Raw genomic sequence first — 17,402 nt, forward strand, 5'->3', positions numbered from 1 at the left:
TCCGCGCAGACAACCAGTCCCCCTCCTTCTTCACCCCCGACAACAAACCGCGGCAGCCCGGCACGGGAACCCGCTTGTCTTCTCTTCGGATGGCTGAAAACCAAATTACAAAGTGGTCTGCGGTGGCGCCCGTCTCTCTGTTTGTTTTTGCATTATGTTTGAGGTGAGAGAGGTAAAGGCGACGCGCAGGGATACGCGCAGTCCCCAGCAGGCTCTGACGGTGGAAGGAAGGCCCGGCTGCTTGGAGCGTCGTTGCCCTCCTCTGTGCTGACGTCACGGCGCAAGTGTTCTGCGCTCTCTGGCGCCCCCAAGCGGCCGAGGACAGATAGGACGACTCGCTGCCGCAGTCCGGTCTATAATTCTGCAGTTTTTTTGGTATTATTAAAAAATATATATTTTATTTACAAATTCTGTTATATAACCAAGCGCTGCTGTCCACAGCGCGTAGTTTCCCTCCCTCCTCCCCACCCAGCAGAGCGCTATGTGGCAAGCCATCGGGACCACAAACGCATAACTGATTTTGGCAACGCGTTGTGAAAGTGATCAATGAGAACTTTGTAGGTAGCAAAAGTGACAAACTGCCCGAGACAGTCTGGGTAATATTGTGATTATGCAAAACTAGTTTTCAAATCTTGTGCGCGCCGTAACATACCGCGGCGATCGTCGGTTAACGCACAGGCGGAGGTGGGAGGCGAGAACCCGGGACCGCCGGCTCTGAAGCGCCGAGACCGCTGTACAGAAGAGCCAGACTCCCTTGCTGGAAGCCGGGAGCGGGTTTATGTCTATATCTGATTGCATCACCTGCCAACCCCCGTGCACGCTACAGTGTGTTAGCAGTTATTAAACGGGGCGTTACGAGCGAGCAGTTCCAGTACATCGCTGTGCATAAAAACAGTTGCTTTAGCGAGCTTTGCACAATATTGTAGCGTGCAGGGCTGCTAGGTGATGTAATCACACAGAGAGACATGAGCCTGATATAGCAAGGGAGCCGACTCTTTTGTAAGCGGTATCGGCCTATGCTTTAGTGCGAGAGGTCCCGGGTGTTTGCCTCCGCCTGTGCGTGGACTTTCTCCCCTGCGAATCCAGGTTTGAAACAAAAATGAATTTGCAGGTTGGTCATTTTGAACCTCCAGCAGCAAGATAGCTCTGAGCTCGACTCCCTGCCGAGAAGCGCTCTCGGCGTGCCGGGTAAGCTCTGGAGCGACCCGCCGATTGAACGCACACGGAGGAGCAGAGAAAGTCTCGCTCTGAGCCGCTTCACTTGCCGGTATATAGTCCTCTGGCACCATCTTGTGGGAAGAGCTCGGTACTGCATAGTGGCGCGATTATAGCTGTGCAGAAAATTTCAGCATGGTTTGTATTTTAAACTTGACAAACAACTCTAATTACAAAGCGATTTTTAAAACCTACGCGGCAAGACTGTTCTGGCCAGAATTCAAACACATCTTGTCAAAAATAAAAACAAAATACAATAAAAACGATTTGTTTTTTCCACATCAAGAACATTTTTTTATATATAATCTCAGAAGCATTAAATATTCACAATATTTCTTTCTTTATAATATATATTATAGGCAATTATCAAATATATCAATATATATATATATATATATATATATATATATATATATATATATATAATAATATACTTAACTAGACATTATATATATTAGTAAAATTATAATTATTTTAATAAGAGTGTATATCTTAAAATATAGACTTAAAAGGAATTTTGCCTTTTTTTTTTTTTTAACAACAATTAAGAATAAAAACAAATGGTTTAGTCCAGACACCACCGTTAGATGCAAGCACACCCCGCTGAAGTATGGAGACATGGTACAGTCCATTTCCTAGTCACTATTCCTGACTGTATAAACGCTATAACAAAAACAGTCGGCATGTACGGATTTTTTTTTAAACATGCTGGGACACTGGGAAGACAATACAGAGATTATCAGGAACAAAGCGACTGGAGAAAACAACAGAATCAAACTTCCTGTCTCTCTCCCGGTCCCCTCAGCTCTAACCATTGAGCCACACACCCTCCCGACCCCTCAGCTCTTTACCTGTCGATTGGACCACACTGCTTCTCTTGCCTCTCTCCCAGTCCCTCAGCTCTGACCCTAACCCTCTCTCTCCTAGTCCCTCAGCTCTGACCCTAACCCTCTCTCTCCTAGTCCCTCAGCTCTGACCCTAACCCTCTCTCTCCAGTCCCTCAGCTCTGACCCTAACCCTCTCTCTCCTAGTCCCTCAGCTCTGACCCTAACCCTCTCTCCCAGTCCCTCAGCTCTGACCCTAACCCTCTCTCCCAGTCCCTCAGCTCTAACCCTAACCCTCTCTCCCAGTCCCTCAGCTCTGACCCTAACCCTCTCTCTCCTAGTCCCTCAGCTCTGACCCTAACCCTCTCTCTCCTAGTCCCTCAGCTCTGACCCTAACCCTCTCTCCTCCCTCACTCCCAGTCCCTCAGCTCTGACCCTAACCCTCTCTCCTCCCTCTCTCACAGTCCCTCAGCTCTGACTCTAACCCTCTCTCCCAGTCCCTCAGCTCTAACCCTAACCCTCTCTCCCAGTCCCTCAGCTCTGACCCTAACCCTCTCTCCCCTCCCTCTGTATTTAGTTGCAATACACTGACAGCACTGCTACCTTTACAATGAAGGTTATTTTATAACTACCACTTAGAGAGGTGCCTGAATTCAGCCTTGGTAGAGTCTTAATATATCGAGAGAGAGAGAGAGAGAGAGAGAGAGACGGGGTGAAGGAGTTTGGACTTCCTTCAATAATCAATCATTTATTTATTTTTCCTATAGGATTATAATAATATTATATATATATAGATATATATATATTATATATATATATATATATATATCTACTATATATAGCAGCACTTTACTCGGTGATGTAGTAAGTCTGGGGGTCAATCCGTCCACACTCATTACTCCAGTAATAAGACACGTTTTGGTGTGTTGAAGTAGGTTACAAAAGGAGTTTTCCAGTAATAGTAGAGTCGTTTCATTCATTATATTATAATAATTATTAATAATAACAGATTAATAAACATATATATATTAATATTATATTATATATATATATATATATATATATATATATTATAAAAAGCGATCTTTAGATTATTATAGTATTATTATTAGGGTCATTATAAAGTGTTTCATTGGTGTGCGTAAAGATGTTAGTTACAAACTCTTAATATTTGATAATTATATATTAGATACACACACACACACACACCAATGTAAATGGTAACAAGTCGTCATTTTTGTAAGTAAAGAAAAGTTATAATTCTTTTTATATATGTTATTATTATTATAATGAGTAGTAATTGGTATTGGTATGACTACGGCTGTCAGTATTAAACGTCATTATTGCAGTTCTTATTATTGTTACATATCATTGTGACTACTGCCGAAGGACGTCTCTTTACGAACCTTCAAGGGATTGCAAACCCTCCCCCCCCCCCCCCGAGAGATGATTCTCTGGTCCTCTGGTCCTGTCGCCTCTGTAGAAAGCACAGTACATCACAATACCCTGCTGTGCCGCACTTCCTTACAGCCCAGAGCTTTTCCAATCTGCACAGGTTCCTCTCGTCACGATGCAAGCTGACCAGAATCGATTAGGAGGCTCTGTGGATCCGGTGGTTAGAGAAAGGGGCTCGATACCAGGAGGGTCAAGTCCTGGCTCAGCCCGACTCCCTGTGTGTGTGTGCTTGTGTGTCTCCCCTCAACAGAGAGCTCTCAGGATCACACCAGAGTACCCGTTAACCCTGCTCCCCCTGCAGCACGCTGCTGCCCCCTAGTGGAGATCTACACATCAGTACGAGACACCACACTCACATTACAGCCACTGGAGGGCGGTGTGGGGGAGGCAGGCAGCTTAACTGTGGTGTGCCAGCTATACAGCTCTGGCCAAAATATTCGCAGCATCCTCTATATAGAATGAACTCACTCAGCTTCATAGAGGCCAATGAAAGCTGCTGAATAATGTTCCCTTGTTAACATATTGAATCACACACCCTCTGTATAGAATGAACTCACTCAGCTTCATAGAGTCCAGTGAATAAAAATGTCAAAATCTCACATGAAATACTCACTGTACTGCTATCATAGCTTCCGGTACAGATTTTCTTTTTTTTTTTTGGCGATATCATTTTGTAGTCTGATTCCATCGTGATGTTAAATAAAAGATCTCCAATTCTAGGTGCTGCAATAGTCTGCGGTTAGGTCATCTGCAGCTGTAGTGTGAGGTGAGTTCTGGGAATTAACAGGGTAGCTGGAAACGGAGCCAAGTGCGCCAGGGGACAGTATTTGGCGTCTACTGTAAAGGTGCTGCCCGGAGACACTGGTTGGGAGCGGACAGGATTTGGCATCTCCCCCAGTTGAAGCTTGAATTGGAAAGAGTCAATAAGCAGGCAGCTCCCAGTCTGATACTGGGAAGGAGCTGAGATGGAGTTGGTTTCACACTGGTTTCAACTGAGTTTATATCAGTTTCATCAGTTCGGTTTCAAAGACTTTTCAATAAAAAAAAAAATCGCAACGTTCCCCCCGTTTTTTGTTCTTGCGTCGCAATCCCGCTGTTCCGAGCTCCGCTCCAAAAACAGCCCAAATAAACACAATTTCTCGTCTGTTTTGACGGGAGGTGACCGACAGAAAAACAAAAAAAAAGTCTTCAATTGATCCCTGTTCGTTTGTCTCTGGTTTTGTTTTGAACTGTCGTTCGTTGTCTCTCTCTCTGTCTCTCTCTCTCTTGGTTGAAATCCACCGATGATCATCAATGGTAATGCAGCACAGACAGACAGACAGACAGACAGACAGGCAGCAGCACCACATCGGCAATTCTTCCTCTTCCTCCTCCTCCTCCTCCTCCTCCTCCGGTTCTGATGTCATTAATAGGCAGGGCTTTCTCTCCTCTCTCCCTCCCTCCCTCTGCTCCCCTCCCGCTCATCTCTCCCCTCTCCCTCTTCTCTCCCTTCTCTCCTCTCTCCCCTCTCCTCTCCCGTTCTCCTCTCTCTCTCCTCTCTCCCCCTCTCCCTCTCCTCTCTCCCCCCTCTCCTCTCCTCTCTCTCTCCCTCTCTATCTCTTTTTCCTCACCTCTCCTCTTCTACACCACGGTGCTGATGCGGTTGACTGGTTTGGATTTCCCGCTGCCCCCAGTCCCCGCCCCTCCCTGCCCCGCCCCCTGGCTCTGCTGCGATTGGCCGGGGTGCTGTGGTGGGTGTGGCGAGAGCGGGGTGAGCGGGACAGAGGGAGGTGGGAGCGGGGAGTGGGATGGGGGAGGGGGGATGGAGGAGAGGGAGGGATACTGGGAAACATACTGGTGATGCTGCTGCTGCTGCTGCTGCTGCTGCTGCTGGGCAAGGGCGTGCACGGCATGCTGGGAATGGACCAGCTGTCGAGGTTGATGGGAAGAGGCCGAGACTGGCACAGCAGCGCTCCCGGTGGTGAATATGAACTGCTGCGGGGGGTGAGAAGACTGAGAGGGATGAGAGTTTGATTTGGGTCTCTGGAGAGGGTGCTGAGAGTGGTGATGCTGCTGGACTGAGTAGGGGGAGTATCCCCTCATGACCCCCCTCCCCCCTCTCCCCCCTTCCTCAAGTGCCCCTCAGGGGGCTCCCCCTCCCCCGTGTCCACCCACGGACCGGGGAGAGGTTGGCGTAGCCCGCCTCTCCAACCGCATCGCCCGGGACCTAGGCCCATACGAGAGCCACTCCGGGCCGACTCTCGGACGGAGCCCCGGGTGCGAACTGTCTCTCGGGGAGACCTCCGGTCCCTCCTCCCCCCTGCCGTGGCCAGGTATGGTGATGGTGGTAGCACCATAGATACCACTACCACCATCACCCCCTCCGCCGACCGAGTGCCAGTGGGACGGTCTGGGACACGGTCGCTCTGCATGCACTGCATGGATCTTCGTACGTGCCGGACCTAGAAGCTGACGGGCGGAAGCGTGCTCGGGACCCTCCTCCCCGACACTCCCCCCCCCGGGGGGGGGGGCACCCCCCCCCATGCCCCCGGCCCATTCTCCCAGGGCGGGGATGAGGGGGGGCGGTTTGGAGCGCTTGTTTCCGAACAGGGAGCCCAGGAAGGAGCCGGAGGTGTTGTTGGTACCGGGGCTGGGCGCACTGCTGATCCCCGCGCTGGAGGTGCCGCTGCTGGGTAATCCCGCCGGGAGGGGCCGGTGCAAGCGGTACTCATCAGGGGGAGAGAAGCAGCTCCCTGGGGGGCCCGGGGGAGGGTGTTGGGGAGGCAGGAAACGCTGGTGATGAGGGTGAGGGCTGCTAATAATGGAGCCCTGAGAGAGGGAGGGAGGGGAGGGGAGGGGAGGGAGAGGAGGAGAGAGAGAGGGGGAGAAAGAGAGGGGGGGAGAGAGAGGGGAGGGGAGAGTGGACAGAGAGAGGGGAGGGGAAGGGAGAGGGGATAGAGAGAGAGAGGGGAGGTGAGGAGAGAGAGAAAAACAGGGTCAAAAATACATTTAGAGTAGCATTCAATATCAGATCAAGCACGGCACAGTTTCTTCTCATTGTCAAACTGTGCTGCCGTCAATCCACACACCAGAGGGTCTGGAGACACTGACTAGAAGAGTTTCCCTGAACAATGGGGCTGGGAGGGCTTTAGTTCAGTGTAATTCACTCCGTCTTGTACAATGAATCAAACATGCACCTATCAGCAAATTATTATTATTATTATTATTATTATTATTATTTATTATTATTATTATTATTATTATTCCCAAGTCATTCAGCAGATGAACTCTGCATCACCAACAACTGCTGCTGCTGCAGAGTCACTTCCAATAGGACCTTGTTTTGTCTCATCTGAAGGATGGAGCACAAGGAGGTGAGGCGACTTGCTCAGGGTCACACACACACACACACACTCCTGGTATCAAGACCCCTCTACCTTTAGCGAGTTGCTGAATTGTGCAGGGAGAGAGGCAGGGGGCAGTACTCGAGCACTCGGAGCGAGAGAGAGAGAGAGAGAGAGAGAGAGAGAGAGCCCTCCCCTCGTGGGATCAAGGGAACTGGAAAATCGTTTGACTTCACAACGCTTTCGTTTTATATGACTGCTTTTATTTTATTTCGTTTTACATGACTGCTTTTATTTTATTTCGTTTTATATGACTGCTTTTATTTTATTTCGTTTTACATGACTGCTTTTATTTTATTTCGTTTTATATGACTGCTTTTATTTTTGTTTTAAGAACATAAGAAAGTTTACAAACAAGCGGCCATTCGACACCATCTTGCTCGTTTGGTTGTTAATAGCTTAATGATCCCAGAATCTCATCAAGCAGCTTCTTGAAGGATCCCAGGGTGTCAGCTTCAACAACATTGTTGAAGTTTGAACAGGTTTTTAGGTTTTATTTGTCCTGTTGTTTGAATGCTAACGTCTCTGTTATTTTGCCTTTGATTTTTTTGTTATTTCTGGCTGTCTTCGTTTGCCAGGTCTGACTTGGAAATCCTATCCTCCTGGTTAAATAAATACATTGGAAGTGAGTTCATTCTATATAGAGGGGGTGTGATTCAATATGTTAACAAGGGAACATTATTCAGTAGCTTTCATTGGACTCTATGAAGCTGAGTGAGTTCATTCTATATAGAGGGTGTGTAATTCAATATGTTAACAAGGGAACATTATTCAGCAGCTTTCATTGGACTCTATGAAGCTGAGTGAGTTCATTCTATATAGAGGGTGTGTGATTCAATATGTTAACAAGGGAACATTATTCAGCAGCTTTCATTGGACTCTATGAAGCTGAGTGAGTTCATTCTATATGGAGGGTGATGAAGAATTCTCTAGAAATCTGAATTATTTTTAACAAAAAAAAACAAAACAAAGTGGACAAGTCAGTTATGCAAATGATCATGCCATGACTTTCCTGGCTACTTAAGATTGCTTTCGTGCAAAAACCCAGGCCTTTTTACAAGCGCACTGCCGCACTCTGCAGGGGCGGAGGCGTCACTGCACGCACAACCAGCTTTCTGTCCATGCAGGAGAAATCATGCGAAACAATATGAATATAGTGAGGCTGCAGGAGCCTGACACGGCACTGAATAGCAACCACAGCTCAAATAAACACACAGGGAGGAACCACACGGCACAGCATGCAGGGGGGAGGCAGGGTGGGCAGACACCCCCACTTACTTCCATGGTGCTGTCCAGTGATCCCACGCTGTTCCTGCGGCCTCGCTTGCCTGTGCCCAATGAGGGAAGAGGAACGTTAGGGCGGGGTCTCACACACACATGGGCCAATGAGAGAGAGGGGAGTGGGTGTGGTCAATCTGTTTTCCAGTGCCCTATGCGTGGCTGCTATAACGCGAGCAGGAGTTATGCAATTACTGTAACGCATACGCAGATTTACTGCATGAATTTATATACCGTAAAATCTTCAGACTCGCCGGTCTCTAATAGGCGCCGGGGCTACTGGAAAATATTGTAAAGAAACAACGGGGCATTTATTTGAAGTTTTACGGTAACACATTTTTTTTTTTTTTTTTTTTTTTTCCAATACTACGCTGTCATTTTGCCGTCCCATTATAAGAACGGGCGCGTTCACGGAGGTCACTCTGCGCAGATTCTGTGCAGAATCCGCCCAATTTAGCCAATGGGTGCGTTCAGGGAGATCATTCTTTGAAGATCATTGGCTAAACTGATCAGATTCTGCACAGAACCTGCGCAGACTGATCTCCGTGAACACGCCCAATCTCTCGTGTATACGACCAACAAAATCGTTCCGACGCCGACATCGTTTTGAGAGAAGCCCTTATTGGTTCAATTCACAAGCACCTCCGTACAGTCAAGTTCTATAGCATATCCTACAGGATTTATCTAAAACATTTTAATCCCATAATGTCCTAATCTCCCACTATAGGATCCTATAGGACATTTCTGTAAGGGTTGACAGATTATCAAACAAGATCAGAAAATGATCATACATTTAAAAAAAAAACACTCACCACCCCATCCTTCCTGCGGCTTTATTAGATTTATAGCGTCTGTTTTAATTCCTGTCTAAATGGGGGATGCGTTTTTGCTTTGCAGGCTGTGCAGGCTGTGAGTCCTCCGCTGCAGTAACCCTCTGAGGCCACCAGGGGGAGCCGGAGCCCTGCTGCTAAGTTCTCAACACAAGCAAAGATTGGCAACTGTGTTGCTGAATTATCTGTATCACTTAGATGTGTCCCACGCATCAGGGTTGGAACCCAGGTGAGAGGCGGGAATGAGAGGTCTGTCTGTCTGTCAGTGTGTGTCTGTCTGTCTGTTTATTTCTATACAGTACAGCTACCCTGCTGCAGACAGAGTTGTATACATCTGGGTGTGTTTCCAATGTGAACACAGACTCCGCCCACCTCTGCTCTCACCTGTCTCTGATAGGTCCCTGAGTGATGAGCTGAGCGCAGTGCGCTTAAGTCCCTCCCCCGTGGTGTAGTTGTCGTCCAGACTGGGCCGGCTCAGGGTTCCGTTCACTGCCTCGTTGTTCTTAACCCCGCCCCCCAGTGTGGGACCCGCCCCCGTGAGGCTGGGACGCATCACTCCCTTCTGCTTCTCCAGCTCAGCTGTGATTGGAGGGAGAACACAGTGACATCATCATTTTCATTTTCTCTCTGTATAATGATCTGTCAGTCTGTCTTTATATTGATCTGTCTGTCTGCCTGTATAATGATCTGTCTGTCTGTCTTTATATTGATCTGTCTGTCTGCCTGTATAATGATCTGTCTGTTTGTCTTTATATTGATCTGTCTGTCTGTCTGTATAATGATCTGTCTGTCTGTCTTTAGTGATCTGTTTGTCTGTCTGTCGCTCCCAGTGTTCCCAGTACACTCACACTCCACTCTGTACTTCTCCATCTCCTGCACCTCTGCCGCGCTCTCTCTCAGGTCGCTGGTGAAGCGGGTGCGGTCCTGCTGGCTGGGAGCGTTGAAGATGATCAGGACCTTCCTCTCCCCCCCGGGGATGGAGGAGGTGAGCCTGATACCGTGAGCATAGTCTGGGGAGAGACGGAGGGAGAGAGGGGGTTAGAGACCCACACAGTACAATACAGTACAATACAATACAAGTAGTATTTTCGTGTGACTTTACGCCTGTTATAACGTCAAGCGACCTCTTACTGAGGAGAGCAGTAGCGGTTAGAGGGGACCCACGAAGAAGAGATCCCGCGTTAGAGACCCACACAGTACAATACAATACAATACAATACAACACAATACACTAAAGCACTGATACTGAGAGAGGAGAGAGAGGCGGTTAGAGACCCTGACAGAGAGCCAGTCTCCTGTACACACTGCAGAGAGGCTGGAGGGACAGTTTCTTCAGCACTGGGGCTCTGGGGAGATGGCCCTACGCATATTCTTACAGGAGTTTTGGAACAGGTGGATCTGCATCTCCACCAATGGGAAAGATTGTCGGAAGCTGTAGGTCACCGAGGTCTTCTTCTTCTGGAAGATCTTCGTCACCTGAAATACAGGAGAAAGATCAGAATGCAACCCTGCCTGCCTTACAACAGACAACCACATAACCCAGGGGCAGTGCTGTGTATTGCAGTGCACTGTACTCTACTCTACTGTACTCTACTCTACTGTACTGTACTCTACTGTAATTTACCGTACTCTATTCTACTTTACTGTACTCTACTGTACTGTACTCTACTGTAATCTATTGTACTGTAATGTATTGTACTGTATTGTACTGGAGTGTACTGTGTTGTATTGTACTGTATTGCAGGGTATTGTATTACAGTGTATTGTTCTGTATTGCAGTGTATTGTATTGCACTGCACTGCAGTGTCCCCCTCACCACGAGCAGGTCGTTGAACAGGAACACCTCTCTCTGGTGCACCCCTGTCCTCTGGGGTCGGTTGGGGTCGGGCACCTCGTACAGCTGACAGCAGCACACCAGGCGACGGTGAGGGAGAGACAGGACCTGAGAGAGAGGGAGGGACAGGGAGAGAGAACACAGTCAGAGCGTCTGAATAAGCCAACCCAGCATGCCTCTGCATCCGCAGTACCAGAGAGGCATGCTGGGAGCTGCAGTTTTTTTAAACATAGTACTGTTGTTTCACTGCAGCAGACAAGTGCATAAAAGTGTTTGCACTGCCAGCATGCTCCTCTACCAGCAGTACCAGAGAGGGATGCTGGGAGCTGTAGTTTTCTCTCCTTTGTCTCACCGGTTTCTTTCCCACGATGACTCTCTCTACCGCCTGCACTTGAGACACGTGGTCATCGTTGGTGCGAAGCTCCCACTTCTGAATGCGCTGGTAAATACCCAGCAGGAGATCACGAGGAATATCCTGACCATTGTCAACCCCTGAGAGAGAGAGAGAGAGAGAGAGGAGAGGAGAGAGCGAGAGTGTGAGAGTGTGAGTGTGTGTGTCAGAGTGTGAGTGTTAGTGAGAGAGTATGTGAGTGTGAGAGTTCAAGTGTGAGTGTGAGAGTGTGAGTGTGAGCGTGAGGGTTTGAGTGTGATTGTGTGAGACAGTGTGAGTGCGAGTTTGAGTGTGAGCATGAGTGAGAGTGTGTGAGTTTGAGTGTGTGTGAGTGAGTGTGAGAGTTTGAGTGAGTGAGAGTGTGTCAGAGAGTGTGAGAGTGTGAGTGTGTGTGAGTGAGAGAGTGTGAGTGAGAGTGAGAGAGAGTGTGAGTGTGTGAGTGAGTGTGTGTGTGTGAGTGAGAGAGTGTGAGTGAGAGTGTGTGAGTGTGAGTGTGTGTGAGAGAGTGTGTGTGTGTGAGTGAGAGAGTGTGTGTGTGAGTGAGAGAGTGTGAGTGTGGGAATGTGTGAGTGAGTGTGAGTGTGAGAGAGTGTGAGTGTGTGAGTGAGAGTGAGTGTGGGAGTGTGTGAGAGAGTGTCTCAGTGAGACAGTGGTGAGTGTCACATGCCCACCCACTCACACATGAGTCACACACTAACTTACACAATCACTCACACTTCACGCCCTGCCTCACCTCTCACTGAATCTCACTCTCACAGAGACACTCACATCACTCTCACACTCACACTCACTCCACTACTCACACCCTAACACTCACACTATCTGAGCGTGTCACAGAATCTCACTCACGCACACCTCACACTCCACACTCTAACTGGTGACTGTCACACTCTTCACACTCACAGTGTGAGTGTGGACTAAGAACGTCAGTGTTGTGAGAGTGTGTGAGTGTGGGAGTGTGGGAGTGAGAGTGTGAGTGACAGTATGTGAGTGAGTGTGAGAGTGTGAGTGTGTGAGTGAGAGTGTGTGAGTGAGTGTGAGAGTGTGAGTGTGTGAGTGAGAGTGTGAGTGCGTGTGAGTGTGTGAGTGTTAACCCTGCGCTCCTCACCTCGGAGGTTCTTGATGAAGTCGTCGAGTTTCATCTTCCTCTCAGCCTTGACGCTCGGGCTGTACATGTCAGTGTTGAGGAGGATGATGGCGAAGGCCAGGATGAAGATCGTGTCGGGGTTCTGGAACTGCCTGATGAGCGCGGGGTTACACACACAGTATCGCTGACTGAGGAGAGAACACACAATACAATCCACAGGGTCACACACATACACACAGTATAGCTAGTGATGTAACAAGCACATGGGTCATCTCACAAAACATACACAGGTGTCCCAGTGTGTGTATGTGTATATAGCTGACTGAGAGAGAAAACACACACACACACACACACACACACACACACACACACACACACACTGAAAGCCTGGAGAGTCGCTCCCACTTTCGTGCCTCCCCCCATGAACTACGTGTATCTTGAGCCTGAAACTCCTCAGAGCACGAAGTCCGACGGGATTATTGTCATCCCAGAGAAATCCATCTCATCCACAACAAGCTGAGAGGGCGACGATGATCCCAGAGAAATCCATCTCATCCACAAGGGGGGGGGGGGGAGAGAGAGAGAGAGAGGGGGGGGGGGGGGGGGGGGGGGGAGGGGGGGAGGGAGAGTCTGTGCTCCCCGGAGCGGGTTCCCGCGACGGGGGCACAGCCTCAGAGGAGAGATGGGGATGGGAGTGGGAGGGGGGGGACCCAGGGTCTTGGAGAGATACGAGGTTGAGAGACCCCCTGTCTTTCCCGGAGACTGACTGACTGTAATGGGGGGGATGAGTCGGGACTTCAGTGGTCCACAGGGGGTGAATAGCCCCTCACTGGCTTTCATACCTGGGTGTCGTTGAAGACCCTTGGTGCTCACTTCACCTCCTTGTGCTACCGTCCTTTGGATGAGATGTAAAACAAACGAGGTCCTATTGGAAGTGACTCTGCTGCAGTGTGTGCAGTGTGGTGTGTTGATGATGCAGAGTTCACCCCCCCTAGTCTCTGTCGGCAAGTCCGCTTGTGGCTCCGTCTTTGGATGGAAATGTAAAAACACGACCGGGGTCGTATTGGGAAGTGACTAGCAGCAGCAGCAGCCAGCAGTTGGTGAGATGCAGAGTGCGCCCCCCATCCCCCTAGTCAGCGTATGTTGAGTCGCTTTGGATAAAAGGCAGATGACTAAACTAAATAAAAAAAAAAAAAAAAAATAATAATAATAATAATAATAATAATAATAATAATATAAAAAAAATGATTTTATGATAAATTCACGACAACCACTACACAGTGTGATCCTCTCTATCCGCCCCCTGGGTCTTTCCCCAGGACGTCTCCTCGAATTACCTCTTCTCCTCTCCTCTCCTCTCCCTCTCCTCCCTCTCCTCCTCTCCCTCTCTCTTCTCTCTCCTCCCTCTCTCCTCTCTATCTCCCTCTCCTCTCCTCCCCCTCTCTCTCTCCTCTCTCTCTCTCTCCTCTCCCTCTCCTCCCCCCCTCTCCTCTCCCCTCTCTCTCCCCCTCTCTCCTCTCCCCCTCTCCTCCCCTCCTCCTCTCCCTCCTCTCTCCTCTCTCCTCTCCTCTCCCTCTCTCCTCCTCTCCTCCCCTCTCCTCTCCTCTCCCCTCTCCTCCCTCCTCTCCTCCCCCTCTCTCCTCCCCCTCTCTCCTCTCTTCCTCCCTCTCCTCTCCTCCCCTCTCTCCTCTCCTCTCCCCTCCCTTCTCCCCCTCTCTCCTCTCCTCTCACTCACTCTAGCACGTCCTTGTTGAATTGTTTCTGCCGGTTCCCCAGGAACTCTCCTATCATCTGCCTGCTCAGCCCCTTCCTCTCCAGGATGAAGTGAGCGATTCCCACGGGCGTGTCCGACACGAAACCACGCTCGATCAGGTACTGGATCCCCTTCTCAGGCTTCCTGCGGAGAGAGACAGAGAGAGAGACAGACAGACACCTCTCCAGAGAGAACAGAGAGAGTGAGAGAGAGAGAGAGAGAGGTATGCTCTCTAGCCCTGCTGCAGCTCCAGGATGAAGTGAGCAGCGATTCAGCCACGGCGGACGTGTCCGAAACGAAACCACGTGTCGAGGCAGGTGCCCTGTCGACACTTCTCAGGCTTCCTCTTTCGAGAGCGTGACAGATGAGGACAGGAGAGAGTGGTTTTGCACCAGAGCGAGCTGAGGGGGAGAGTGTCGGCTCTCTGAGAAATGCCAGAGAGTGACTCTCATGAGTGAGACTGAGAGGTGTTGTGACAGAGATTTTGTGAGAGTCTTTATCCTATGGTAGAGGTCCAGTGGTGTCTGTTTGTCTTTTGTCCCTATAAACCCCAGTCGCCCACCAGTGTGTGGGTGAGTGATACAGAGAGTGACAGAGAGTGAGCGTGACAGAGAGAAAGACAGTGAGAGTGACAGAGAGAGACAGAGTGAGAGAAACAGAGAGAATGAGGGGTGAGTGACAGCGAGAGAAATGAGAGGGAGTGACAGAGAGAGTGAGTGTGAGGGGTGACAGACACACACACACTCTCACACACACTCACATACACACACTCTCACACTCACACACACACACACACACGTCACACACACACACACACACACTGACACACACACACTCTCACACACACACACACACACACACACACACACACACACTCTCACACACACACACACACACTCTCACACGCACACACACACACACTCTCACACTCACTTACACTCTCACACACTCTCACACGCACACAGTGACAATCACACACACTCTCACACTCACACACACACTCTCACACACACAAACGCACACGCTCTCACACACACACACTGACACACACACACACACGCTCACTTGTTGAAGAGGTTCAGCCCGATCCTGTACTGCCTCCTCTGCACCACATCGTTGTTGAATGCTGGCGAGTCCCAGCTGTGCCGGCTCTCCCGCTGGTAGGTCTGCTTGCCCAGGGGGGGCAGGGGCTCGCGCAGGCTGTCCCGGGACGAGGAGCCCGAGCTGCAGTTGATGGTCTCGTTGGAGTTGGTGGTGCTGTTCAGAGAGTCGTTATCTCCATCGGAGCAGCAGGCCTCGCTGCTGGTGACCGTCACGTTGCTCACGTTGTTCAGAGCCGGCCCGCCCCCCCCGTTGTTAGGCCCGCCCCCCCCAGAGGGGGGAAGCACCGGCATCGCTGGGAGAGTTGGCAGCCCGGGCAGGCTGGCCGGGGGGTCGGGGTACTGGTGCTGGTGAGAGTGGTAGGAGTGGTTAGGGTGGTGAGACCTCCCCCCGCTGGCCCTGGCTTGCCCCTGCGGGCCCTGCCTGTGTTTCAGGGTGCCCTGCGGGGACCCTGACCCAGCCGCCTCCGGCTCATAGCCCAGCTGGCGGCTCAGGGAGCCCCGGTCGGAGCGGTCGCTCATGTCCACGGAGCTGTCGCTGGGGGGTTCGATGGTGAGGAGGGGCAGGTGCGCCCCTCGGAGCCTGTAATCCCGGCACTCTGTACAGGGCGTGCTCCTGCGGCTGCCCTCCGTCTCCCGGCTGTCCTCCCTGCACCCCCCCCCTCCTCCTCCGCCCCCCGGCCCCCAGTACTCGGTGTCTGTGCTGCTGGGGGCCCGGTCCAGGGAGAGGGGGGAGGAGGGCAGCCCATCCTCCATGTACAGAGTCACGTCGCTGAACGAGGTGGCAGTGCTGTCCTCGTGCTGTTGCTGCTGCTGCTGCCTGCTCCGGGAGGTCGGGTTCCCCCCCCAGACCCGTTCCCCTCCCCCTCCTTCCTCTTCTTCCTCCTCTTCCTCCTCCTCCTCCTCCTCCTCCTCCTCTTCTTCCTCCTCCTCCTCTCCGAATCCTTCCCCCTCTCCTCCCCCCGCCTCTCGGGGGTCTGTGTGAGAGGGGTGGCAGGTGAGTGCGTCGTCAATGGAGTCTGCCAGGGACTTCACCTGGGAGAGAGTGAGGAAGAGAGTGAGACAGTGAGAGCGAGTCAGGCAGTGAGAACAGGAGTGAGGAGAGAGAGACGCAAAGTGAGAGTGAGCCAGTGAGGCAGAGCGAGACAGAGAGACACAGAGTGAGAGAAAAAGTGAGACACACACAGACAAAATAAAGTCCAACCTGCTTGGAGAAGCTGTCCTCCAGCTCAGACATGTCGTTCCTGTACTCGGCGCCCCCCGCAGGGCTGTCACGGTGCTGCAAGTCCCCCGCTCCCGCTGCAGAGAGGTTGCTGGAGGGGTATTGCCCCTGCCCCTGCCCTTGCCCCTCGAAGGAGTACTGCAGCCGCATGTTTGACAGGATGATGCGTCGTGACATGCGGCTCTCGGAGGCGGAGCTGCGCAGGCGCTGGAAGTTCTTGTTCATGCGGTACTGCCTGAATGCCGTCTGGATTGTGCGCGCCGCCCGCCGGCTCAGGAAGTACCCGCCATACTTGCGCTCCAGCATCTCAACCTGGGGAGAGGAGAGAGGGAGGGAGGGAGAGAGAGGGAGAGGGAGGGAGAGGGAGGGAGAGAGCCTACTCGAACGCCTTACCTCTCTACTCTAGGGAGGGGTCCTCTATCTGTCCGTCCCTCTCGGGGGAGAAGAAGGGAGGGCAGGGAGGAGGGAGGGAGAGGAGAGAGAGGAGAGAGGGAGGGGGAGGAGGGAGAGAGAGAGAGACCGAGGGAGGGGGAGGGAGGAGGGAGAGAGGAAGGAGAGAGGGAGGGAGAGAGGGAGGGAGAGGAGAAGGGAGGAGAGAGAGAGAGAGGGAGGGATGGAGAGGAGGGAGAGGAGGGAGGGAAGGAGGGAGGGAAGGGTGGGAGGAGAGGAGAGGGATGGGTGTCAATGTCGAAGCAGAGAGGTTTGCAGGGACTTTTTTTTGGAGGGGGAAGGGGAGGGAAGGAAGGGAGGAGGGAGCAAGGAAGGGACAGGGAGAGAGGGGGTCCGGAGTATATTGAAAAACAAGAAAATATAAACCCCTCCCTCTTCCCTCCAGTAACCTTCTCGAGTATCAACAGTGTCAGGAACGAAACCCATAGCTGTACAACATTGGAGAAGGTCCAACTGGAACGCGTCCTCGATCCCTGTTGCCTTGCGCCGCCAGACACAGCGCCATAGCTGGCGGTGTGTGGTGAGTGGGTCCAGGGTCCGACGTGCCAAGTCACATGGTGGGCGGAGGGGGGCGGGTGGG

General features: G+C 51.2%; 1 protein-coding gene across 1 annotated transcript; it reads right to left on the bottom strand.

Moving 5' to 3' along the window:
* Window positions 1-5,615: 5,615 nt before the first annotated feature.
* Window positions 5,616-16,681, bottom strand: LOC121328972 (IQ motif and SEC7 domain-containing protein 2-like). The gene is made up of 12 exons (XM_041274131.1): window positions 16,355-16,681; window positions 16,069-16,185; window positions 15,116-16,038; window positions 14,032-14,194; window positions 12,319-12,541; window positions 11,172-11,311; window positions 10,802-10,927; window positions 10,362-10,461; window positions 9,834-9,995; window positions 9,370-9,564; window positions 8,156-8,205; window positions 5,616-6,302 (listed from the first exon to the last, which is right to left on the bottom strand). Exons 1-12 carry the CDS (start codon window positions 16,676-16,678, stop codon window positions 5,616-5,618), a joined length of 3,210 nt encoding a protein of 1,069 aa, XP_041130065.1. The 5' UTR covers window positions 16,679-16,681.
* Window positions 16,682-17,402: the final 721 nt, after the last annotated feature.

Source organism: Polyodon spathula, chromosome 16, assembly GCF_017654505.1.
Source record: "Polyodon spathula isolate WHYD16114869_AA chromosome 16, ASM1765450v1, whole genome shotgun sequence".
NCBI lineage: Eukaryota > Metazoa > Chordata > Actinopteri > Acipenseriformes > Polyodontidae > Polyodon > Polyodon spathula.